This window comes from Equus quagga, chromosome 12 (assembly GCF_021613505.1).
Source record: "Equus quagga isolate Etosha38 chromosome 12, UCLA_HA_Equagga_1.0, whole genome shotgun sequence".
Classification (NCBI taxonomy): Eukaryota; Metazoa; Chordata; class Mammalia; order Perissodactyla; family Equidae; genus Equus; species Equus quagga.
Window position 1 is genome coordinate 37,428,445 of NC_060278.1, and position 25,935 is coordinate 37,454,379.

Sequence of the window (25,935 nt, forward strand, 5' to 3'; positions counted from 1 at the left end):
ATTTTTTTTTTTAAATTTTGGTGAGGAAGATTGTCCCTGAGCTAACATCTGTGCCAGTCTTCCTCTGTTTTTGTCCTTGGGATGCCACCACAGCCTGGCTTGATGAGTGGTGTATAGGTTCATGCCCGGGATCTGACTGAACCTGTGAACCCCGGGCCTCCTAAATGGAGCACGTCAACTTAACCACTACGCCAGCGGGCCGGCCCCAATATTTTAATTTTTATTTTGGTAGAGAATGTGGGCAATGGACTTTTTTCCGGCAAGGAAATACTGAGACCTTGGGCACGTCACTGGAGTTCTTTGCACCTTAGTTTCCTCTTCTGTGAGAATGAAATGAGATGCCAGCTTTGTCTGTGAGAGAAAACCCCCCAGAACATAGAGACTAATTTTCTCATGTAAAAGTCTGTGTAGGGACTTCATAAGGCAGTGACACTACTCTGCATGACAGTATAATGGTGGGTACGTGTCATTATGCCTCTGTCCAAACTCACAGAATGTCCATCACCAAGAGGGAACCCTCATGTCAGCTGCGGACGCTGGGTGCTGAAGATGTGTCAGCGTGGGTTCATCACTTGTGACAAATGTACCCTCTGGTGGGGGAGACCGACAGTAGGGGAGGCTGTGGCGGGCAGGGGCTCTGTGGAAATCTCTGTGCCTTCATCTCACTTTAGCTGTGAACCTAAACCTGCTCTAGGAAATTTAAGTCTAAGAAAAAGAAAGAGCCTGTGTAGGGGGTCACCTGAGAGTCCAGGGCACCAGGAATCCAGGTTCCTCTGTCCTGTTCTTCTGTTTCTGGTCTTCCTCTCATGGACCAGGCATCAGTCCATCCTTGATCCAGGACAAAGGAGACAGGAGGAGGAGGACAGACCCCCCCCCCCCCAGCCTTTAAGGACACTTTCTGGCAGTTGCACACAGCATTTCTGCTTATATCGCACGGGGGGAGCTTACGCATGTACCACATGGGGACGCAGCCTTCATCCTGGTCTCTTTTGCAGAGAAGGAAGAGAACAGGAACTGGGCAGCTAGCAGTCTGCCACCCTGAGGAAAGCATGTTGAGTGGGGCCTGGTACCTCATGGGCTCTTACTGTAGCATTGCTGTTATAAGCAAATAAACAGTGTTTTCTGCAACTCCTATCACTACATCAATCGCTGGGACCTTTTTTCCCTGACGCGAACATCTCTCTAATTTCACCATAACCCATATCCATGCTGAGGCTGTGGCCAGTGGGCTCACAGTTCTAGACTCCGTGTTTTGGTGTGTGCGTGTGCATGCATGTGCGTGTGCGTGTGTGTGTTTCACAGGCGAAGACTGCAGGTGGCTCCGAAGGTCAGGCAGGGACTTCCTGAGCTTCTGGAGGTACAACCTTGGTGCCAGGGAAGGGAGGCAATGTGGAGCGCTGGCGGAGGCTGGAGCGTTTCAGACCCAGCTCTGCCGCAGATCCTGGGGGGGCCTGGTAGGGCCCCGTGCCTCCCATCGAAAAAGTGTATTTCAAACCAGAAATTCAGAAAGATGAACTTTGGGCTTCATACCCTGCTAGGTTCTCAGAGACGGAGGCTCATCCCGGCGCTGTCCCTCGACACCCCCTCCCCCGTGAGGAAACCCGCCGGCGGCGCCGGGGTCCGCTGGGTGGACGGCCCCTTGCGCAGCACGCAGAGGGGCCTCGGGGAACCTTTCGAGATTAAAGTCTATGAAATCGATGACGTGGAGCGGCTGCAGCGGCGACGAGGGGGCAGCAGCAAGGTGAGCCCCCGCCTCCCCCCACGGTGGCAGCCCCGGGCAGGTCCCGAGGACGGCGCTGGGGCAGGGTCCTGAGGAGGGGCCCAGGCTTCCAGGGTGGGTTGGGGCAATGGCTCTGTCCCAGCAGGGCCTTCTCCAGGACTCGGGCGAGCTCCGTGTGCCCTGCCTGCCTGACGCGCTGGAGCGGCTCCAGGGCTGGGGAGCCGGTGCTCTTGGGGTCTGTCTGGCTCCAGCCCGGAACGCCAGCTGCCCTCTACATTTCACTAGCCCTCCCTAGTTGGGTTGTCTGAGCTGACTGTGGAGGCAGGAGTCCGGCTGGAATGGCCAGGTCCCTCCAGGCTTGCCCTTTTTGATGACTGTGCACAGAAGCGGTCCCTTCTGGGGGAGGTTGCGCGGGCTGCATCGGAGCGGAAGGGCCTTTTCTGCTTCTCTCCACCACCCCGGCTCCTTCTCCTCTGTGTACTAGGAAGTCACGTGCTTCAATGCGAAACTGAAAATCCTGGAGCACCGCCAGCAGAGAATCGCCGAGGTCCGAGCCAAGTACGAGTGGCTGATGAAGGAGCTGGAGATGACCAAACAGTATCTGATGCTGGATCCCAACAAATGGCTCAGCGAATGTAAGGCCCGTGGGTCACTGCCATCCTGGCAGCCACCAGGTTCCCCAGCCGAGCAGGCCGGCCACATCGCGGGCCGAGGTGCGCGCAGGCGGGAGTCTGATCCAGGGCCTTCGGTGCCCCTTGACTGGAGACGGTCGCTCAGAGCGTGCAGTCCCTCTCTCGGGGGTCAAACGGTGGGGGTTGGGGAGCAGAGGGGAGGTGAGTATTGCTCTTGCAGGATTATTTCTCACATGTCTCAGTCCAAAGCACCTGAAAATGAGATTTTTCCCCTGCCTGTGGCAGAAGATCGCCCAGACATGAAGGCTGCATTACAGATCTGCTCCCAGGCCACAAACTCACACTGCACATCCAGCCTGAAATAGACAGGAATTTATAGAGCTCTTAGTAGGCTGGAATGTACAGTCCTAGAAGAGCCTCACAAAGGACCCAGACAGCAGGAAAAACACTTTTGAGTGAAAAAAATAACATTCACAGTGTTATTTCCATTTAATAGAATTCCAGGATGACAGTAACCGTTCATAACAATTCAGAACAATTTCACTCTTTGAAAGACGATTCAATTGTCTCATTTATTTGTTCCTAATCATTCCAATGACCACCAAATAAAGCCCAGATCTAGTTCCAACTATTACACTGATAGGGGACCCAGAGCTGGAAGACGTAGTATGTGGACTAAAATGTGTTACTGCCATTAAAATTCCTTTCCCTCCCATTCCTGTCCGGCACTCGTCGGGCCTCCCTCCAGCCCCTCAGCCTCCCTGTGCCTCCCTCTCCTCATGATTGTCCCATGTGTCACATCGCCCCCACTCCCCAGGGCCCCTGGCAGTGAAGGGAGCATAGCAGGCAGAGTCTGGAGGCTTAGGTCTAAGAAATATTGGGTGAAATGATACTGGGTGAAGAAGAAAGCGACAGAATTTGCCAGCCTCCTAGCTGCGCCCTGCCCTTAGACTAGTGTGTCCGCTCGCGGATCCTTTTCCATGAGAATGAGGTAATCACATCTCCCCTGAGCACCTCACTGGGTTCTTGTGAGGACAGATGAAATAACTGGAGGACAGCCCACTGTGACCCATCTATGAAGCATCCCGCCGTGCTGAGTTCTGCCATTGGTGGCGATGATCACAGTTGCGCAAACCCATTTTGGATGCTGGCTTTCCCACATACTAGCTGTGGGACCTTGAGTGAGACGCTTAACCTCTCTCAGCCTTGATTTCCTTAACTGTAAAATGGGAAACATAATGGTGCCTCCTTCCTAGAGCTGTTGTGAGAAGTGGACGAGGTCCTGTCAGTCAAGTGCTCATTACACTGCTCGGCCCATGATGAGGGCTCAGTAGCTGGGAGTCATTATTATTACCCCAAAGTTCAACTAGGTGGTTGTCCTTGACAGGAGACATTTCCTGAGAGCCTGCTCACCCGCTGCCTTGGGGCTGGGCCTCCTCAGCTGTCTGGACAAGGACGTCAACGCCTGCTCGCAAGGGTGTTTCCATCTGAGGCCCCAATGGGGCAGACAGGGGTTGACGTCTGCCGACAGCATGCACGGGAAGCCCAGCGCTCGTTTCTCTCCTTTCCTGTCCTTCATGAGTCTCCAGGCACTTCAAGATCCCAGGGGTGACCATTCAGGCAGCTGCCCTTCATTTTTACTATTTTCATTAAAATTTTATTTTTGGAGAGCTGTTTATGCCTAAGGCAGGCTTGAAAATTACCATCATTGTACAAAGTCACATTTTCTCCCGGGATGGGAGCAAGCTTCAGCATGAGTACGTATGTGTAGATGCCGCCAGGAAACACACTCCCCTCTCGCCCTTGTACGTGTCAGGAGCCAGTGGTCTGTGGTGCTGAGAAAGGGAGGAACAGAAGCCCCCCTGAAAGGAGAAGTGCAGATGGTTCTTTAAGACAGACTGAAACAAGAACCCAAAAAACCAATGAGGCGCACGCTCACTTTTCCCTGGGTGTGGGTAGGAGGTGGGGTACTGGTGTAGAAATTTATGTGCTTGAATCCATTTTTATCTACATTTATTAATTCTGATGCACTTTTGAGGTGTCTGGTACTGTAGCCTGATGTGGTGATGGGTGGCGTGTTTTTTGTTTTTTGTTTTTAAGTATTAGACTGGGCTTCAGGAGCCCTCAGTCTCATTTCCAGCTCTGGTCCCTGTTGACTGTGTAACCCTGAGCAAGGAGCCCCACTGCCTGGACCTCAGTTAACTCACATGTCAAAAGCAGTCGGCCTCCATCACAAGCCCTTATGTTTCCATACCATGTGATCGTTCTCAGACCACGCTCACCGTCATCATCTCATTTCATTTCATCCTTTGTGGCTACTCCAGTCAGGCAGGGTAGGCTCTCATTTTCCTTTTAAGGAGCCTGGGCCAGCAGAGGTTGAGTGTTGCCCACCTAGGAGTCAAATGCAAGTCTCCTGCCTTGGGTTCCAGGGCCATCCCTGCACCATGGCTGCCGTCCACGCCTGTCCTCCCCACGCTGGCTCCCCTGCAGTAGCCCTGGAGCTGGGGCCAGGCAGCCCCACCCCCTGCCACTTTGTCACTATGGGACAGAGTAGAGGCCCAGGGCCAGGACGGGATGACCCCCAATAACTACTCTTTAGGAACTGAAGGCACCAGGCTTTGCATTCCGTGCAGGCCTGAATGTTAGGGACAGCATCTGGGTCCTAAGTCTCAGCTTGTCTTCTGAGTGCAAGGAATCTTAATTGTTAATATAGATTTATTTCATCATCGTCATATTTCTCGAAGGACCAGTGAGCATGTGAAATTGTACAGGAAGTGCCAGGAGACAGGGTCAAGCTCTCAGCCTGCTTGAGAGGCAGCTGCATACAGCTGTGGGAAGGATGAACCAGAGAGGGACACACTTAAGACAAGTAAGCAGAGGGGTAAACGTTGCTCAGGTGAGACCCCAGAAAGGAAGGGATCCCCCCATCTCAGCTTGAGGCTTTATCTATTTTTCATTAATAAAGAATCACGATGCTGGCAGAGTCTCCCTCAAATCCTGTGATGGAGATGGGCGGAGGTGGGTAGAGCTGGAATGTCACTTTATGCCTCAGTATAGTCTCAGTAAAGTGTTAGGGACCTAAAATTATAATTAGAACGAAAGGCCCAGGTATAATTTCAAGTAGTAAACAGCGTTCCGTCCACAGCCTGGGAGAGGCAGTGTCGGCAGGAGCACGCAGCGCTGCCCAGCCCTGCCGCCCAGCACTGAGCAGGCAGATCATCTTCCCCCATCCGCTTCTCCCTCTCCGCAGTTGACCTGGAGCAGGTGTTGGAGCTGGACTCCCTGGAGTATCTGGAAGCGCTGGAGTGTGTGACGGAGCGCCTAGAGAACCGTGTCAACTTCTGCAAGGCCCACCTCATGATGATCACCTGCTTTGACATCACCTCCAGGTGCCGGTGAAGACGCCGGCCCGGCCCCTGGCCCCCGGGACTCACGGCCGGTCGCACTCCCCAGGCCCTCGGTGCTGGCGGCGCTCAGAGACGACGGAATGAGGATGAAGGTCGGTGGCAAGTCTGGAGTGAGCGTTGAGCGGAAGGCGATTTTTCTTTTGTTTTCTGTAGGAAAGGTGCAAACACCAGACACGCATGGGAGGAGGAGAGGATGGGAAGCCAAGGGATGTGGAAGCCCCGAGAGACTGGAAAAGCACTTTGAGGAACTTTAAAGAACTGTTTGTACATAAGAACTGCTGGCGAAAGAGCCCTCACTCTCCTGGTTTCGTGAGAAAGGGCGAGGGCGGACGCAGGGTTGCTGTTGAAAGTGAAAACGAAACAACAAAAAATTACCAGAATGACTGATTAAGTGCCTTGCAAATCTTTAGTATTATCCAAACGTTTATGTTCATACTTTCTTGTGTACAGATGGTGCTAGTCAAGATGAAAACAACAAAACCGACAAAAAAGAAAATCAAACCCATTTTTGAGATGTATTTACAGCTCGTTTTCTCTCGGTGTTTTAGCCTCTTTCTGACTTGCTGTTTCTGAGTAAGTTGTGTTTGTAGAGCTCTTTCCTGGTCAGTATTGCATACGAATAAATGTTAACCGTCTTTCACGGTTCTTCTGGTGACGCCACTCAAACAGCACAGAGACTTCAGGGGCACAGCCAGTGTGTTCCAAAGAAGGTTGGCAGCAGGGGACGCCAGATGCCATTGGCGGGGAAAGTCGATCATGGAGCAGGTGCATCTGAGCTCGAGAGAGCGGAGGGGAGGGGGCTGCCTCTTGAAGGGGAAAGGAGCCCTCTGACCTGGGCCGCCTCATCCTCTGGCTGGGATGTATGTTCTGGATACGGTTTCCCCCTCCAAGTCGTGACGCACGTACTGGTTCCTTTACTCACAAATCCAGGGTTTTCATGACCCTCAAAACATTTTCCATATTTGTTTTTTATTCCAAAGACTCTGGATAGAAAGCTTGAATCCATTCGACAGAGCCATATGTTTTTGCTCTCTAGTTTTGCGAGTTGACTAGTGCAGGAGATTTTGCGGGTTGAGAGACCTTCTCAGGCTAGTAGGTGCTGAGACTGCCATAGGATTGCTCTAGACCAAGAAGGCATGTTGGGATTGCACAACTCTTCTGCTGTCCAGACAGCTGCGTAAATGTCAGAAGTTTCAGTCCTCCCATGTCCCAAAGCGTCCATCCCAACAAAGGACCAGGCTTGTCCCCTCAACCTTGGCACCTGAAGGCAGAGAGAGGTTTCCAGTCATACACCACACACCCCTGGCGAGGCAGAGCACAGAGTCTCATGCACGTGGATGTACAGGTCTTGGCTCCCAGGACCTTCGGACCTCACTCTCACATTAAGATGTCCATCCCTGCTACAACTCCCGTAGGGACCCACTGTAGTTATGGAAACGCGAGGCCCAAAGCGGGCAAGGGACTGTCTGAGGACAGCTGTGGAGCAGCGGGGGCGTCCTCTGCCTTCTGGCACAGGGCCCTCTCCCAGGACCCCTGCAGCCTGCCCAGTGAGGGAGGTGCTCAGGGTTTTACAGAGTTCTGTTCGTTTTTGCCCTCACATGCAGCATATCTTCATGAGCCTATTTCCAGGTGAGGCAGTCCCCACTAACCAAGTGCTCAGCCCCAGCTGCTCCCCAAGGAAAAAGAACCCTTGCATCTCTTTGTCAGTGCTCCTCTGGCCCATGTAACCCAGCACAGATGGCCAAACAGCCAAAGACGCTCAGCCGAATTCAGTAAACGGGAACCTGAGCGTCACAGTACCCAATCCTTTACTGGTCAAAGGGGGCACAGGTGGGCCCACCTGCTCTGTTTGGGAAGTCAGCCCCGCAGACTGGAAGCCGGCTCCGTGGATGACAAGCCCAGCTTTGCATCCTATGAGTCTGCTCCTCTGCAGAGGTGCTCAGAGAAGATATGCTCAAATCTGAGACCTGAACGGGCTGACGTGGTGGAGGGGACTCTGGAAGGGACCGTTTCCCTCTCTGGTTTAACACGTGTGATCACCTGGGGAAGCCAGGCACCCCCTGCTCCTCAGCCCTCAGTCTTCAGGGCAGTCCAGGGCCCTGAGCACACCTCTGGTCCCACAGCGCTTGTGTGAACGGGTGTGTTTAATAGCAACGTTATGGAAGCTTTTGGACCCCAAGGGATGCCAATCTTTTGAGTTTGTTTGAGTTTTCCCTTTGGGATCCCTTTTGGTTGCTGGGTTGAAATATACCACTTCATGGGGACTGTCAAAGGTGAGTATTCTGGTCTTTGTTGGAACAAATTCACTTGTCTAGTAAGAAGTGGACTTAGCTTTTGCCCCTAACACACCCTCCCCAGCCCCGAGGTCACCACACTGGGCTGACTTCCCTAGCAGGCCAGTGATGGGGCCCGGTGCCTTTCCTGCAGTGACATCAAGTGGAAACATCTACAGAGATTTGACAGCTCCATCCATGGTGGACTCTTTCCTAGGGGCATTGCCTTCAGCTTGCCTCCTGCCTAAACCTGCATTTATCCATTTGTAGCAACTTTATGAGATAGCAAAAGGGTTACATGAAACCAAGAGCTATCTGACCAAGTCAGATTGGCTTCCCCAGATGCCACACCCTGGAACATCTCAGAGGGTCCTCTCCGCCATGGGGTTAGAGAACAACTTTGCATGAGGTTGTCCATTCTGGCTTCTCCTATTTTTTTTTTTTATCCTCAGAAAGCTGACAACATCTTAATGTACCTAGTATTGATTAACCATTTGGAGAAATCATGAATTTTATGCCATGATGTGCTTGTTCCTGGTTCCACCTAAGAGTCGACTCTCAGTTGATGGTCTTTAGGGAAAGAGGAAAGCAGGTCTGGTAAGCTGTTCTGAAGCTGCTCCATAACTGAAGAATGCCTCATTCAGTGACCAGATGGGAGGTCGTTCCAGGTCTCCTTTTGGTGTTAGCGATATAACCCAAGAAGGTAAAGGAAATGTCAAAGAACCCATTTCCATTTTATTATCCACAAATGAAAAGACAAGAAGAATGTTGATTTGAAATTAACGTTTAGACACAGAAGCCTTAATTCCTCATCTGAAATCTGCTCCCTCTCCAAACGCAGAACAAAACTCAGATCCAAAAAAGGGAAATAGTGATATTGTTTCCCCGGGAGCACATCCATATTGCATTTCATGATGGTGTTTTCCTGCTGCGACGGAGCAATAGTTTGCTTTATCTTGGGCTTTCAATCCCCACCTGAGAGCTGCCACCTTTGATCTTCCTGTCCTTGAATTCCCCTCTCCGTCCTGGGGAAGCTGTCACTAACTTTCATCTCTTCCAGATTTGAAGTCAGCATACCTCGTCTGTTGTTTTATGTCCAATTGCCATTCTGAACATGGGGGACTTGATATGCAAATCCAGAGGTTGGTTCCGTGTTGACACAGCTGGGGATCGGACAAGGGACCCCAGGCTGCGGACGGGATAGAAGCTGGAATAAACAGTCATGCAGCTCAGAGTGGGGAACTCGGCAGGCAGGAATCCGGTCCATTTTGTCATAAATTAGCCTTAAGCTTGAAGTCTGTGTTCCTGGAAGGTGGCAATGACTTCACTGTAGCCACAAATACCATCCAGGATGTTGGTTCAAAGAGTGATGCACACACATGCCTCTTGTGCTGGTTCTTGGATTTCCGTTTGTGTTGAGCAAGAAGCCCTTCTTCGGGCTTTAGATTCTAATGCTGATGCTGCATTTTAGTTAATCCATAAGCCTTTATCCCAGTTGCTAGGCTATGAAAGCAGCTGTCTGACCTGGGCTTCTTGAGATTGAAGACAAGAGCGCACACATTTGTCCACCTGGTCCTACACACACTGGCCTAGTCATCAGCCACTACTGATCTGTAATTGAGGCTTCCAAACTAACAATGGAGTGGATGTTTTTAAGTTCCTTATTCCAAAAAATGATTTCAGGCTGTAATAAAATGACAAAAGATGAGGTGATTTCAAAATTGAAACCGGCAGAATTCATAGATTTACTCCTTGTTCTTTCCTGCTGGAACATTAGTCCCCTCTTTGAGCATAGACTGAAAGGTTGCCTCACTTTTCAGGGCATGTATTTTAAACCCTGAAACCACGCCTGTCAGAAACACATTGAGAGTCCTGTGCACGACCAGCTGATGCTGAATAAACCATCCGCTCCCTCGGTCCCTGCGGCCTGGGCAGTGCGGCCCAGCTGTCCACGACAGAGGGACTGTCTTCAGTGCTGCACACGTGAGACTTGACTGCCCCGAGAAAGGCCAGTGCAGCCCACTCTTCTCTGGCCCAAATGTCACTGCCAGTACCATTTTTTGGGGGGAGGGCAGACAAGTGGTAGAAATATAGTGTTCCTTTGGATAAGATCTCTTTCTCCTCCTCCAGCAAATATCTGCCAACATTTGTGGGTAAAAACTCACAAATTGTGTCACTTAGTAATCTTTCTGACAAAAATACATATTATTTTTTATGACAGAGTGTTCATTATTTCCAGATAAAAGCATAATTCCAATCCAGGAGAAGCTCTTGTAACTCAAACTCATGTTCTCAAAGTCTTTTGAAAATTCTTAGAAGCTAGTTTACCCTTTACACACACATTCTGCTTTTGGGTGGCCCTACTCAGAACCGGAGGTGCTGTCATGATATTGGACATAGAGTGGTGCCCAAGGTGGTATGGAGCCTTCACTGCAGATAATTAACATTCCCTAAGTATAGCTGTCCCCGTGTCCACATGTGTGAGGGGTGAGGACTGAATTCTGGCACTCACACATCTATTTGATGTAGACATCAGAATTACCTTCAAAACTAGAAAGGCTCATTGCTTCCTTCCCCATCCTGCTAACCAACATCCCACACTGTCATATTCAATTTATGAAGAAATTATCATTTATTTGTCAACTCAGGATGTTGTTTTCTAGTGTCGCTTGTGTTTTATAATTTATTTATACATCATGGTTGGAAATGCCAGCCAAGCACTATGCAGCGAAGTCTAAATTTGGTGACTCTATCTGTCTGTGGCTGTTTTTTCCCCTCCCTCTGGTGAGGTCTGTCCGCGGAGACATGGCCAGAGGGGAAGAAGGGTAAATAAATCAGAACAGGGATTAGGGTCCAGTCCTCAAAGTTCAACATCTCAGCTGTTTCTATAGTAAGTAGCTAAAGGGGAAAAGATGGCTTCATTTTGAATTTGATGATAATGGGCTTGGAAATAGCCTCCGCAGGCCTGGATGGAAGAGGATCCTGCCTCTTCCTGCTGGTTCAACACATTTCTGAGGAAAGTGCAGACAGTATTAGGTTCCTACGTTTCCCTGAAGATCCCCCGCCCCACCCACCCCCGGTGCCACGGAAGGGGATTTGGAAAAGCAAGTGGAGCTCCTTCCCTGGGAGGTGTGTATAGCACCTGCTTTTGTGGAGAAACCAAAGCACTTTAGTGAGCCTGACAAGGCGTAACAGTTAAGGCGTCCTGTCCCCTTGCTGGACCCCGGAGTGGCCGGGAGGGGCTGGGTCAGAATTCTCATTGGAGAGGCAGCTAAACCTAGGAGAAAAGCCTTGAGCTGGGAGAAGGGAAGTCGGGGTGCAGGCCTGGGTCCTCACTCACTATGCAACCTTGGGCAAGTCGCTTCACTTTGCTGGGCCTCAGGTGCCCCACTGGCAGGTTGGGGGTCATCACAACTGCCCTTCTGGGATAGGGTAAAGAGAAAATGGTGTAACTGATGGGAAGTGCTTTGAAGAAATGAAAGGTCTGTAGAGGAGCTGGGGATAATCATTGATGGATGGAGAAGCTGAAGTCACTAGTCAACGATTGGCCCAAGTTCACAGAGTAGTCTTATAGCAGAAGTGGGACTTGAGTCCAGCATCTTGGACTCTTCCCATGGGGTGTCACTGCACCAGGTGTGTGTATATGTGAGCACACGTCACGCCTGTGTACTGACGTGTGTGCATGGGGGCATATACGGATGCATGTGTACAGAAGGTATGTGACATGGTGGAATTGCATAGGACAGAAAACCTGAGTTCTCGTTCCAGTTTTGACAACAGTCCTATGGCCTTGGATATATCCCCTAATTTCTCTGGAACGCGGTTTTCTCATCTGTAAAATGAGGACATTGCGCTAAATGACCTTTGTGGTTCCTTCAGCTCCAGTCTTGTATGTATGTATATATAAATATGCTTATCTGTAGAAATGGGCCCATTTGAAACTTGGAGGCCAGGCCTGCTCAAGTGTGTTTATTGTGTCGGAAACAGCGATTCACAAACAAGTTCATAAAATCCTGTTTTAAAACTCAGTGGTGGTATTCAACGTCATTGTTTCAAATTCACTGTTTAACCAGATAAAAGATTGGTGCCGTTTTAAAAACTAAGTTCCTAGCTTACAAGTGTTTGCTGTTACCATTCTTTTAATAAAGCTCATTTGTTAAAGTCAGAAATGCAAGTATCCTGTACTTGGGCACGTCCCAACAGCCTGTTTGCAAACAGGCTGGGTTTTGTGTGTGGGCCTTGACGTAGCTGTGTAAAAGTTAGCTGTTGGCTTGATCATGATAAATATGAGCAGGCTACCTGGAGAACAGTCTGGAAAAGAAGGTTATAGTTCTCACAAACTGATGACATGACTCCATTAAGCTGTGTGCCATTTCCAGTGTGACGATATTGTTTGCTGGCTACGATCTCTGACTTTTTTGTGGCATATGAGGTGTAAAACGTTGTCAAAAAAGAATCTGTTGTTTAAAAAGAATCAAACTATGGTGGCATTAAATGTTCACTTTATTCTACTCACAGTCATGTCTTCTCTATCCAGTTTATCTTTCTGTATGGGGGGGGGGGGCGGGTTCTTCTCACTAGAGCAACGCCTTGGCCAAGGTCACCCCCCTCAGGGCCCTAGAAACTTCCCAGGACAAGGCCTGTCTCACCCACTGTGGGGCTGGCCTCCAAGCTCAGAAGTTCAGCCAGGGGTGGGGAGTGGCGGGGCCTGCGTCACAGAGCCCCGGCACTGTTCTGTGTCCCTGAGAGTCAGCCTCGGGGCTGGTGACCACACCTGAAAGGCATTGAGAAGCTTGGTGTGGATGCAGTGATGTTTGTTTTGGCGTGTCTGGGGCGCACACAGAATAGCGACATTCTCGGTCACTGCAGATTGCGTGGGCCTGGACACGTGGCCCCTTGTTACAATGGTGCTTGTCTTAACTGTAACTGGGTATGCTCAGAAAAGAAAGCAAAAATGAGAAACGACCAAGGTCTCCTGGGGTACCCCCGCCTCAAGGACAGTCTCTTCCACTGCATCATCTTCCCCTGATCAGCAAGGAGGCACTTTCCAAGAGGCTGATACCACATCTGTCCAATCAGCGGGGTGCCCCACAGTCCCAAGAGACAGGGCAGCCAGCACTCAAAGCCCACACACAGCTCCTTCCTGGCACGGCCCTGCTCTCAATCTGTCCACACACAGCTCCTTCCTGGCACGGCCCTGCTCTGAATCTGTCTGCCGCTCTGCTGAACTGGTGGGGATGCATACACCTCCCAGGCTCCCACCTTCCTCCTCCCCAAATCCTACACCGGACCATCTTGGATGCCCTTTGGGCTGCTCTAGCAGAAGCCACAAGTTCTCAAGAAGCCATAAAGGTTTTCTAGAAATAATGCCTTCAATAGAAGAGCAAATGGAGATGCTGCCTAACCCTGACCATCCCCAGAGAGAACAGAGAACAGAACAGCAGCATCTAAAACTGGTTCCAAACCCTTACTCTTCCCTTATGGAAAACTACCCAAATATACGATCTGAGCTGTGTTTGTCTCTTCCACCATTAAACTCTCAAAATGCTTTAACATTACTTTCATTCTTCCCATCCTTTTGATCCTGTCTTTTGGGATCAGGGAGGACACTAGCACTCTTTCCATCATGGCAACATGGCACATGCTTCCAGACGTCCCTGGGGACTGGAAGGACACAAAAGTGAATCACAGTGATGCTGTTTTCCAGCCAGAGCAGGTGGGCTGTCCCTGCCCCTTCATGGAGAAACATGTCTCACATAGGGCTGCCGCAGCGTCCGATGCTTCCACTCACTCCTCCCATTGAAGGCTTCATTCCCAGAAAACCCCTATGAACATACAGAGCACTGGAGGCGTGAATGCACCATGCTCCCAGAGCCCACGCTCATCCCCTATGAACATACAGAGCTGTGGGAGTGTGAATGCACCATGCTCCCAGCACCCACGGGAATCTCTTGTTCTCTGTATCCCCAGCATCTAGAACAGATCTTGTGACATACTGGCTACTCAAACAATATTAGTTGATGAAAGTGAAAGGATGGAAAAAGGTATTCCATGAAAATGGCAAAGGAAAGAAAGCGGGTGTAGCGATACTTAGACAAAATAGACTTTAAAACAAAAACTGTAACAAGTGACAAAGAAGGGCACTACATAATGATAAAGGGAACAATCCAACAAGAAGCTACAACACTTGTAAATATCTATGCACCCAACATAGGAGCACCTAAATATATAAAGCAACTGTTAACAGACCTAAAGGGAGAAATAGACAGTAACACAATAATAGTAGGGGACTTTAACACTCCACTTACACAAATGGACAGATCATCCAAACAGAAGATCAATAAGGAAACACTGGCCTTCAATGACACATTTGACCAGATGGACTTAGTAGCTATATATAGAACATTCCACCCAAAAACCACAGAATATACATTCTTTTCAAATGCCCATGGAACATTCTCCAGGATTGACCACAGAGTTAGGCCACAAAACAAGGCTCAATAAACTTAAGATCGAAATAACACCATGCATCTTTTCTGACCACAAAGATATGAAACTAGAAATCAACTACAGGAAGAAAATCAGAAAAGCCACAAAAATGTAGAGATTAAACAAAATGCTACTGAACAGTGATTGGGTCGATGAAGAAAGCAAAGGAGAAATCAAAAAATTCCTGGAGACAAATGAGAATGAAAATACGACATGCCCAAATCTATGGGATACAGCAAAAGCTGTTCTAAGAGGGAAGTTTATAGCAAGAAAAAACCCAAATAAATGATCTAACAGTACATCTAAAGGAACTGGGAAAAGAAGAACAAAGAAAGCCCAAAATCAGCAGAAGGAAGGAAATAATAAAAAACAGAGCAGAAATAAATGAAATAGAGACTAAAAAAAAAAAAATGGAAAAAATTAATGAAACCAAGAGCTGGTTCTTTGAAAAGATAGATAAAATTGACAAACCCTTAGCTAGACTCACCAAGAAAAAAAGAGAGAAGGCTCAAATAAATAAAGTCAGAAATGAAAGAGGAGAAATTACAATGGACACCTCAGAAATACAAAAGATAATAAGAGAATACTATGAAAAGCTATATGCCAACAAATTAGATAATCTAGAAGAAATGGATAAATTCTTAGAAACATACAACCTTCCAAAACGGGACCAAGAAGAAGTAGAGAATTTGAATAGACAAATCACCAGTAAGGAGATCAAAACGGCAATCAAAAACCTCCCAAAAAATAAAAGTCTAGGATCAGATGGCTTCCCTGGTGAATTCTACCAAACATTCAAAGAAGACTTAATATCTATCCTTCTCAAACTCTTCCAAAAAATTGAAGAGGTGGGGAGGCTTCCTAATCCATTCCACGAAGCCAACATTATCCTGATACCAAAACCAGACAAGGAGAATACACAAAAAAAATTACAGGCCAATATCACTGATGAACATTGATGCAAAAATCCTCAACAAAATACTAGCAAATCAAATACAACAATACATTAAAAAGGTCATACATCATGATCAAGTGGGTTTCATTCCAGGGATACAGACAGAGATGGCTCAACATCTGCAAATCTATCAATGTGATACGCCACATTAACAAAATGAAGAATAAAAATCACATGATCATCTCAATAGATGCAGAGAAAGTATTTGACAAGATACAGCATCCATTTACGATAAAAACTCTAAATAAAATGGGTACAGAAGGAAAGTACCTCAACATAATAAAGGCCATATATGACAAACTCACAGCAAATATCATTCTCAACAGAGAAAAACTGAAAGCTATCCTTCTAAGAACAGGAACCAGACAAGGATGCCCACTGTCACCACTCTTATTTAACATAGTATTGGAATTCCTAGCCAGAGCAATCAGGCGAGAAAAAGAAATAAAAGGGATCCAAATTGGAAAAGAAGATGTGAAACTGTCACTCTTTGCAGATGACATGATTTTATATACAGAAAACCCTAAAGAATCTGCTAAAAAACTTTTAGAAATAATAAATAAACACAGTCAAGTCATGGGATACAAAATCAACATACAAAAATCAGTTGCATTTCTATACACTAACAACAAAGTAGCAGAAAGAGAAATTAAGAATACAATCCCATTTACAATTGCAACTAAAAGAATAAAATACCTAGCAATAAACTTAACCAAAGAGGTGAAAGATCTGTATACCGAAAACTATAAAACATTGAAAGAAGTTGAAGAAGACACAAAGAAATGGAAAGATATTCCGTGCTCTTGGATTGGAAGAATTAACATAGTTAAACTGTCCATACTTCCTAAAGCACATATAAATCTATAGATTCAATGCAATCCCTATCAAAGTTCCAACATTTTTCACAGAAATAGAACAGAGACTCCTAAAATTTATATGGAACAACAAAAGACCCCGAATAGCCAAAGGATTCCTGAGGAAAAGGAACAAAGCTGGAGGGATCACACTCCCTGATTTCAAAATATACTACAAAGCCATAGTAACCAAAACAGCATGGTACTGGCACAAAAACAGACACAGAGATCAATGGAACAGAATTGAGAGCCCAGAAGTAAACCCACACGTTTATGGACAGCTAATATCCGACAAGTGAGCCAAGAGCATACGATGGAGAAAGGAGAGTCTCTTCAATAAATGGTGTTGGGAAAACTGGACAGCCACATGCAAAAGAATGAAAGTAGACCATTATCTTATACTTTGCACAAAAATCAACTCAAAATGGATTAACGACTTGAATGTAAGACTCAAAACCATGAAACTTCTAGAAGAAAACATAGGCAGTATGCTCTTTGACATGGTCTTAGCAGCATATTTTCAAGTACCATGTCTCACCAGGCAAGGAAAACTAAAGAGAAAATGAACAAATGGGACTACATCAAACTAAAAAGCTTCTGCACAGCAAAGGAAACCATCAACAAAATGGAAAGACAACCTAACAGTTGGGAGAAGATATTTGCAAGCCATATACCAGATAAGGGGTTAATATCCAAAATATAAAAGAACCCATACATCTCAACAACGAAAAAACCAACAACCCAATTAAAAAATGGTCAAAAGATCTGAACAGAGATTTCTCCAAAGAAGATATACGGATGGCCAACAGGCGGATGAAAACATGTTCAACATCCTTTGCTATCAGGGAAATGCCAATCAAAACTACAATGAGGTATCACCTCACTCTGGTCAGAATGGCCATAATTAACAAGACAGGAAACAAGTGTTGGAGAGGGTGTGGAGAGAGGAGAACCCTCGTACACTGCTGGTGGGAGTGCAAACTGGTGCAGTCACTATGGAAAACAGTGTGGAGATTCCTTAGAAAATTAAGAATAGAACTGCCATATGATCCAGCTATTCCACTGCTGGGTATTTATCCAAAGAACTTGAAAACACAAATGCATAAAGATACATGCACCCCTATGTTCGTCGCAGCATTATTCACAATAGCCAAGACTTGGAAGCAACCTAGGTGCCCATCAAGGGACGAACGGATAAAGAAGATGTGGTATATGTACATAATGGAATTCTACTCAGCCAGGAGAAATGATGAAATCTGGCCATTTGTGACAACATGGATGGACCTTGAGGGTATTATGCTAAGTGAAATAAGTCAGAGGGAGAAAGTCAAATAACATATGATCTCACTCATAAGTAGAAGATAAAAACAATGACAAACAAACACACAGCAACAGAGATTGGGTTGGTGGTTACCATAGGGGAAGGGGGGTGGGGGGAGGGCAAAAGGGGAGATTAGGCTCACGTGAGGTGACGGACTATAATTAGTTTTTGGGTGGCAAACATGATGTAATCTACACAGAATTCGAAATATATTACAATGAGCATCTGAAAGCTATATACTGTTTTAATCCAATGTTACTACAATAAAAAAAGAACAATAAAATAAAATAAAATATTAACAATAAAAAAAGACCAAAAAAAATTACTTGAAGAAATGAATGAATGAACAAATGTATCACCTTTGGGAGATGAGAGAACAGGAAAACCTGAGCAGGAGTCTGCAGAATTCCAGACTCCTTTAACAACAGGACCAAGAGCTGTGTTCACAGGTGCCCAGTTGGGATTAAGTCCCTAATTCACAGTGCAGTAGGGACACCAAGCCCACACCTGGTTAAACCCACGCCCTTGCTTTATGGTACACATACCCTTGACCTCCCAACTGCTGACCAGCCTTGGCCTTGAGGCCTCCTAAAGCATTTTCCACTCCAATAGTGAAAAAGAGGGGCCAGTCTGGTGGCACAGTGGTTAAGTCAGCATGCCCCACTTAAGCAGCCTGGGGTTCACAGGTTGGGATCCCAAGTGCAGATCTACACACCCACCAAGCCATGCTGTGGCAGTGTCCCGCATATAAAATAGAGGAAGACTGGCACAGATGTTAGCTCAAGGCCAATCTTACTCAGCAGAAAAAAAAAAAAAAAAAAGAGAGAGAGAGAGCACGAGCAAGAGAGAGAGAGAGATGAAAAAGAGTTGTGTTCCGGCCCTTGGGTTCCTATTCGACATTTATAAAGCAATCATTGAACAGAGCTTTCCTGAGCACCTGCTTTGTCCCAGACTCTGCAGGCAGCTGCTGAATAAAATAGACTCCAGGCTTGAGAGCTCAATTAAGTTGGCAAGACTGGCTGCAATCAGCAGCCCCTGACAAACAGGCAAACACACCCCCTCGATGCGGGAAGAAGGCTTCTCCCACCAGCCCCCAAGACGGCCGCTTGTCCTCTGTTTCGGCCGTGGCCAGGCCTCACTCCAGAAGAGTCCGCTTGGCCTGCGGTTGGGAGGACAGGAGAGGGGAAGGGAGGGAGCGAGAGCACGCGTAGGTCACCCAGGAAGTCACTGTATGTCCACGGTGGAAATTCCCTCCTCGCGGAGCCCGCTGCTGGGGAGGAGCAGAGGCGGCCCCAGCACATCTCAGCTGGAGCCCCGGCCCCTGCTCCGAAGCCTCGGCCCTCCATCTGCCAAGCGTGAGCGTGGGAAGAATCCAGGAGGTGGGCTCGGCAGTGGGGGCGGGCCGCCCCAGAGCCTCTCCAGCAAGGGAGGGCACCGGGCCACCCGAGGGAGCTGCTGCAGGGCTGGGCTCCGCCTGAGCGCTGGGGGAAGAGTGTGTCGTCTGTTTTTCGTTTTAAAATTATTAAATCGACCTCCCTCGGCATCATTTGCAGCCCTTCTCTCCCCAGCCGTCCAGGGTCCAGACTTGTAAGTCACTCCACGTGCTCCGGGAGAAAACCCCAAATAAAGGCCTTCCGCCAGACCGCAGAGATTCACGAACCCCGAGGTCCCTGAAGACCCTGCGAGAGAAAGGCCTGCAATTACCTTTCTTCTCACTCCAGAGAGAACCACAGTTATTATTTCACAGACACACACCAACGCATGTACTTTTACGAATTTTGGACCATCCTGGACATGACCCTTTTGGCATTTGCTTTGTTCCCCTCATTAATCCTCCCGTGCACAGTTATTCACCAGGCAGCACGTGTGGTCCTACGACTGAGCTTTAACGGCTGCAGGATATTCCATCAGGCAGATAGACCATGATTTGGGGTCTATAATTCACTGCTATTAATAGATCCTTAAAATTGTTGCCACTTTTTTGCTATGATAAATTACATGATAATACACATGTTGAACATAAATCTTTTTTTTACCTCTCTGACAAATCCCTTAGGAGAAATTCCCAGAAGTGAAGTAGCTGTGACAGTGGAATACACCTCAGAAGCCATTTCCTACACACTGAGAGGGGCGGTGCTGTAACTGGCCTCCCGGAACAAGGCTTCAGAGCTTTCCGGGATGGCCCCCCTTAGAGCATCATGCCCGCTCCAAACTTCTTTTCCACTGACTCACGTATTTGTTCAGTCCACAAGGATACACTGGGAGTTCCAAAGTGCGACGCTGCCCCTGCTGTAAGATGCACCAAGGTCGTAGCATATATTCCTTTGTAGCTAATGGAGGACCTGTCCTTATGTTTGTCCCTAAATATTAGGCTTTTGGAGGCACAGGGGAGGCAAAACTTTGCCTCTATCATCTTGGGGTCTTCAGGTAGGCCTGAGAATTTAATTGACATAAGACAGATTAACATGAAAAAAACATATAAATTCATTTAATATGTTTTGCATGACACAGGAGCCCTCATAGGGAAATGAAAACCCAAAGAAGTGGCAAACCCTCAATGTTCATATACTAAGTTGAACAAAGAGAGGCAATTGTGGAAAAGTTACTAAAATATAGGGGAGGTTAAAGGAAGAGAAGAGCTATATTAACAAGATCTGTTTGTGTGGCTTTCTTTTAGCCCCGAAGCCTCTTCCTTGATGATAAGAATGTTTCCCAGGGCCAGCCTGGTGGCACAGTGGTTAAGAGTACACATTCTGCTTCTCTGCAGCCCCGGGGTCACCGGTTCAGATCCCGGGTGCAGACATGGCACCACTTGGCAAGCCATGCTGTGGCAGGCATCCCACATATAAAGTAGAGGAAGATGGGCATGATGTTAGCTCAGGGCCAGTCTTCCTCTGCAAAAAGAGGAGGATTGGCAGCAGTTAGCTCAGGGCTAATCTTCCTAAAAAAAAAAAAAGAATGTTTCCCTTCTCCTGGTACAGTGAGGGCCTCTCTCACATGAGAGTTTTATCTCTTGTTATCAGGAAAAAAAGGGGAGGTCAGAATGCCTCCTTGTACCTGCTGTTTCAAGTGCCTTTAGCTCAAAATAATCCTTATGCTAAGGTGGCATCTTTTTGGGTGGCAGATTCTGCAACTCCTCCAGGGGTAAAATCTCTTTCTGTGGCCCCCAGAGTCTAGCATAGTGCTGGGCACAAAATGAGTGTAAGATACGGAGGTTTGGGTCATCACTCTCAGAAAGAGAATTTTCTATACATTATAAATACGCATGTTGGGGAAAGCTTCCCCAAGGATGCTGACACGCATCTCAACGCTTGGCCAAGACATCAGGAAGCCTGGGTGCTGGTCTGAGAACTGCATCTTGCAGTTGCCTCTGAGGGAGTCGCCGAGCATCTCTGGGCTCAGATTCCTCGTCTGTGTAGAAGTGAAGCCCCATCTGTGGGGCCTCGGTCCCCTGGGCTTGTTCTGAAGATGAAAGCAGATGCTGTATGCAGAAGGATGTCAGAATCTGCCAAGTGCGCAGGTAGTAGAGTGACAGACGTTCGCTTTAACAACCAGAACAGAGACTCTTCCAGGGCCCGCACTCCCCCCGCAGATGCGCCTTTTGCCCGCTGACCTGGGCAGCTTTCCTTATTCGGCACTTATCCATTCGTTTGTAAACGCCAGTGGCCTCCACTATTAGAAGTAGCTGGGGCTGTATGTCCCCCACTCCCTAAACCTCACTCCCAGGTGGTACGACTAACGAATAGAGGTCTTGGGTGGGATTCTGCCTCATGCTGCTGGTCAACAGTGCTCATGTGGACTGTCCCGTGCGGCCGGGGAGTCCCGCACTCCATCCTCAGACATCTGAGGAGCTCCTCCACGCGGGGCGCACAGGGAGCCGGCTCTCACGGCAGGAGGAGCCAGCGCTTCATTAAACATAGGGGACGCATGGCCAAATGAAGTGCCGGACCAGGGCCTAGCTCCAAAGAGGACACGGCCCAGTGGCTGGATTCCTGTGTCCGCCTCAGGCAAGGATGGTGGAGCTTATCATGTTTTTCAAGTCAACCGCATGTCTTCAATTCCTCTTATTTTACTGAGAAAAATCATTTCTAAATGGCGTGGGTGTCGATTCATGGGCCTCCTGGTCAGAGTCAGGTAAGGGGATTGAAAGCGCTGACTGCAGGGCCTTCTGGAGTGTGAGTCCTGATCAGAGTCCTTGGCGTCTTGTCCTTCGCATAAGAGCTCCGGGATGGTGGCCCCCTTGACGGCCGCAGAGGCCGGAAACTACTCCTTGGGTATGCCCTGAAGTCCACACCCCCCACCGTGTACACTGAACGCATTAAAGTGAATTACCACCCAAATTATACAACCGTCCTCACTCTAGAGCTTCCAGGCTGGGGGAGGCCCCAGGACCTCCCCCGCACACACCCTGTCCCCCCGGCGGGTGGAAAAGCTGCGGAAGCCAACACGGTACCCAGTCCTGCAACCACCACGTGAGGGCGACCAGCTTTGCATTCTCCATGCCGAAACAAAACAGATGATGCGCGTCTTTACCTGATGCTATTTCTCTGAGAAAGGATGAGTTACAGATGCAGACCATGCTGTGTGCTCGCACATGCTGTCTCTCGGAAGGAAAGGCAATTCCTACCCTCAAGGAACGTGCGGGCTCTCTGGAGACACAACACTCCAGTCCCCGCTCAGGCGGACCCGAGGCTGTCACCATGGGTGCTCACAGAGCTTGCCCCCGCTGCTCCCGAGTAGTTCAGCAGAGAGGACGGTGGCAGAGGCGATGGGTGCTGAATACGCTCTGGGTCCAAGCCAGGCGTCAGGGTAGTTCAGGCAGCCGGTTAACGGGAGCAGGGACACGAGTGCAACAAGTAAGATGTTCCTAAAGTTCATCTCAGCACATTCTAAAATATCCACCGAACCCTCCCACACGGAGGCCAACACATACCCCCGTCAGTGCAACGCGCCCGGGAGAGGGAGGTCTGGGTCAGCCACCTGGCAGGAACCACTGCCGTGTCTGGCTAATCAGGAGACGCCAGCCCAGGGGCTGATCGGTCCGAGGACGGGTGCTTTAACTCTGGAGGAGAAAGAAGGCAGACCCGCCATGAGGGGGTGGCAGACAAGTGGAGGGACCTGAATTTCTAAGAAGCAGAGACGAGGCAGGAGGCGAGAAAGGGCTCAGAGGCTGAGAGTTCACCCTCTTCACAGCCTCTCAGCCCGGGTGCCTGCCCTCACCAGTCCCCTTTTTGGACATCTGAGAACCTGAACCGACTACTAACACCCCGAGTCCAAACTGGTCCCCTTCCTCCCTGTGGATGTTTCGGGGAGGCAGGGATAGAGAACGCTTTCATTCATGCCCCGTCCTCCCCATGCACTCAGCACCACGTAGTTTGAGCACGCAGGTGGAGGGTGTGCCACAAAATGCCCGAATAAGCTCTTCAGACAGCTGGTGCTGCCCCAGCTCAGAGACAGCGACTTGAACCCTCGGGGCTCTCTCGCCCTCTCATGAGGTCATCTAGACTGTCCCTGTCTCCAGGCAGCTGTGCTCCGACACCACAACAAATGACTGACAACTTTTAAGCTCCAGGGCTCTTGGGGAGAAGGAGGCTTCTCCCTGTCCCCGAAGGCACAGACAGGACAAGGGACTTGCCTGTCCTCTCTGGGTCACCTCTCTGCCGCTTCCTGCGCCATCTCAGGCTCCAGGTGGGTGACAGCCCCTCTGCTCACCCCCAACTCATTACTTAAGCCTGTCAGCCCCCTCTGGACTCCTCGCAGCCCAGTCGATGGGCAGTGAAAACGGCCTCCTCTCTCCAAATATACACACGTCCTACGGTTGTGTTTCCCTGGAGACCCCGACTAATGCAGGCCCCTCCCACCATGACTGGGGGCTCCTTCTCCTCTAATAAGAGCTCCCTTGGGGAGAGCCCAACAAGAGAAAGAAAAACCCTCATTAGGACCGTCCACGCGAGCTGTGACTGTGCGAACCATAATGACTGCACCTGATTTATTCTTCTCCAGTTGCAAAGGAAGGAATCTCTAAGGTCCTTATTAAAACCTACGAAACGTCTAAAGAATGGTATATGGAGAATGCTTGAGTCTTTTTTGCATTGACCAGCGCATAAGTAGGTCCTAAGGGCATCTGAACTCCAACCAGGGCAGCCCAGCATGGCTGCACCCTACCTAGCCCTTTGAAGGGAAGAGGCGGTGAGTAGTAACTCATGTTTATAGAGCACTTTATACCATACTGAGTGCTTTCATATTTATGATTGCCTTTGATCCTCGGCCCCACCCCCCACTGAGGTAAGTATTAGCTCACCTCTTTGGACAAGAACGAGTCAGAAAGTGAGAGGGAAGATGGGAAAGGCATTGAGAAAAACAGGAAGGAGGACTTGGCTGTTGGTTCCTCCATGCATTCACTGCACAAATATTTATTGGTTACCGCAATGTGGCAGCTGTGCCAGAAGCTGGGGAGACAACAGGGAAGGAGGCAGACATGGTCCAAACCCTTATGGAGCTTGTAGTCCAGCAAACATTTCTTCAACGCCTGCCCCTGGGAAGGCACTGTTGGTAAAGTCCAAGTGTACGTCAGCCCCAGCTTCATGGAAGACTTTCCGATTTCGAAAGGTACCCTCCACTGAGCTCCCCGTATCACCTCAGGCTGATCTCTACCGCAGTAATGATCACTCTCCCGTTCGTGGTGATGCCTGTTTTATCATCTTTCTCCCAGTACTGGCCTGAGAACTCTCCAAGAGCAGGATCATTCTCCGCCCAGCCCAACATGGCGTCTGCCCACAGCTCTGAAGGCACATTTGTCCATTGATGGCCTACTACGGGCCAAGCACAGTATCAGCAGCTGAGGCTACAGAGAGGGAAGAAACCCAGACGCCTTCCTCCAGAGGTCTGGGGCTAGTGGGGAGAAAGACAGATAAAGAAGCAGTTATTTTGATGTGATAAGTTTTCAGGGGGAATGAACAGGTGCTCAGGCAGCACCGAGGAGGAAATGTTTGGAAAGGTCAGGGAGAAGGAGCAGAAAGTTTCCAGGGGCATCGGGGGGAGGGTGGGGAGGGGGTGGTGGCATGTGGCACAGAGTAGGCAGTATGAGCACGAGGCACGAGGGAACCGACTGCCAGGAGCTTGGCTGGCTGGAGGCAGGAGGCATCGGGCAACGGGAGGGAGAAGAGGCTGCTCAAAGAGCTGGGGCTGGCGAGCGCCGGGCAGCTGGCTGGCAGGGGCCCACGGCAGGTGGACAGGACTGAAGAGCTTCTGCCCTTGGACCTCATGGTAGAAAAAAATTCCCCTCAGACAGAATCACACAATACTTGTGTTGGAAGCAAACTCAGAGGTTATCTATTTGGTCCAGCTGCCACTGGATGTGGAGGTGACTTGTCCAAGGTCACAAGGCTTCCGGATGAGATGGGACACAAGGAGCCTGCTGGTCCTTTCAGTGCACCACACATTCCCCAGGCAATGCCTGCACTTTCGTCTTCTCAGGAAGAGCTTTCAACAATCCCTTGTTTTTCTAAGATGCTAACCTCTCCAGCTCAGTTAGAATCTTTACTTCATTTACAGAAAATTCTGAGGAATTTTCTACCATGTCAGCAACTTACTCTCAAATAGTTCAGGAAAAAAAAATTTTTTGTCCTGTACTTGCAACTTTTATGGAATTTTGAGATTGCTTTTTAAAAATCCCCATAGAAATAATGGTTAATGTACTTGTTTGCTAGGTCTGTCATAGCAAAATACCAAAGAGTGGGTGGTTTAAACAATAGAAACATGTATTCTCACAGTCCTGGAGGCTGGAGTCCAGGATCAGGGCTCCGGCAGGGCTGGCTTCCTCCGGGGCCTCTGTCCTCGGCTGGCAGACGGCCGCTCTCCTGCTGCTCTTCACGTGGTCGTTCCTCTGTGCACTCAGGCCCCTGGCGTCTCTGCGTGTCCAAATTCCTCTTCCGATAGGACAGCAGTCAGGTTTAGGGCCACCCTGACAGCCTCATGTGAACTCCATCATAAAGGCCCTGTGTGCAAATACAGTCACATTCCGAGGTACTGGGGGTTAGGACTTCACTAGATGAATCTGGCAGTACACAATTCAACCCATAACAGCTAATGTCTTTACTTTCCCATCTCTTCTCTCTTGCAAATCAAATACCCTCTGTCTTCTGGTGATTGGCTGCATGTCTTGAGCACCCAGGAGATGGGTATTTGATGACTGAAAAGCCCCATTGTCACACATGACTATTTTTGCATGCTCAAGTGTGTCTCCACTGCTAGACACTAGTTCTGATCCCACGCCACACAGTCT

The 25,935-nt window shown here is 48.8% G+C and overlaps 1 protein-coding gene across 1 annotated transcript in view; it reads left to right on the forward strand.

Annotated features, from left to right (window-relative positions):
* The window catches only part of KIF26B (kinesin family member 26B), a 442,943-nt gene extending 430,394 nt beyond the window's left edge, over positions 1-12,549 (forward strand). The window contains exons 13-15 of the mRNA XM_046678716.1: positions 1,539-1,741; positions 2,205-2,355; positions 5,603-12,549. Coding sequence (XP_046534672.1) covers positions 1,539-1,741; positions 2,205-2,355; positions 5,603-5,751 — 503 coding nt within the window. The 3' untranslated portion in view covers positions 5,752-12,549. The remainder of the gene's footprint in view (positions 1-1,538; positions 1,742-2,204; positions 2,356-5,602) is intronic.
* The last annotated feature ends 13,386 nt before the right edge of the window (positions 12,550-25,935 follow it).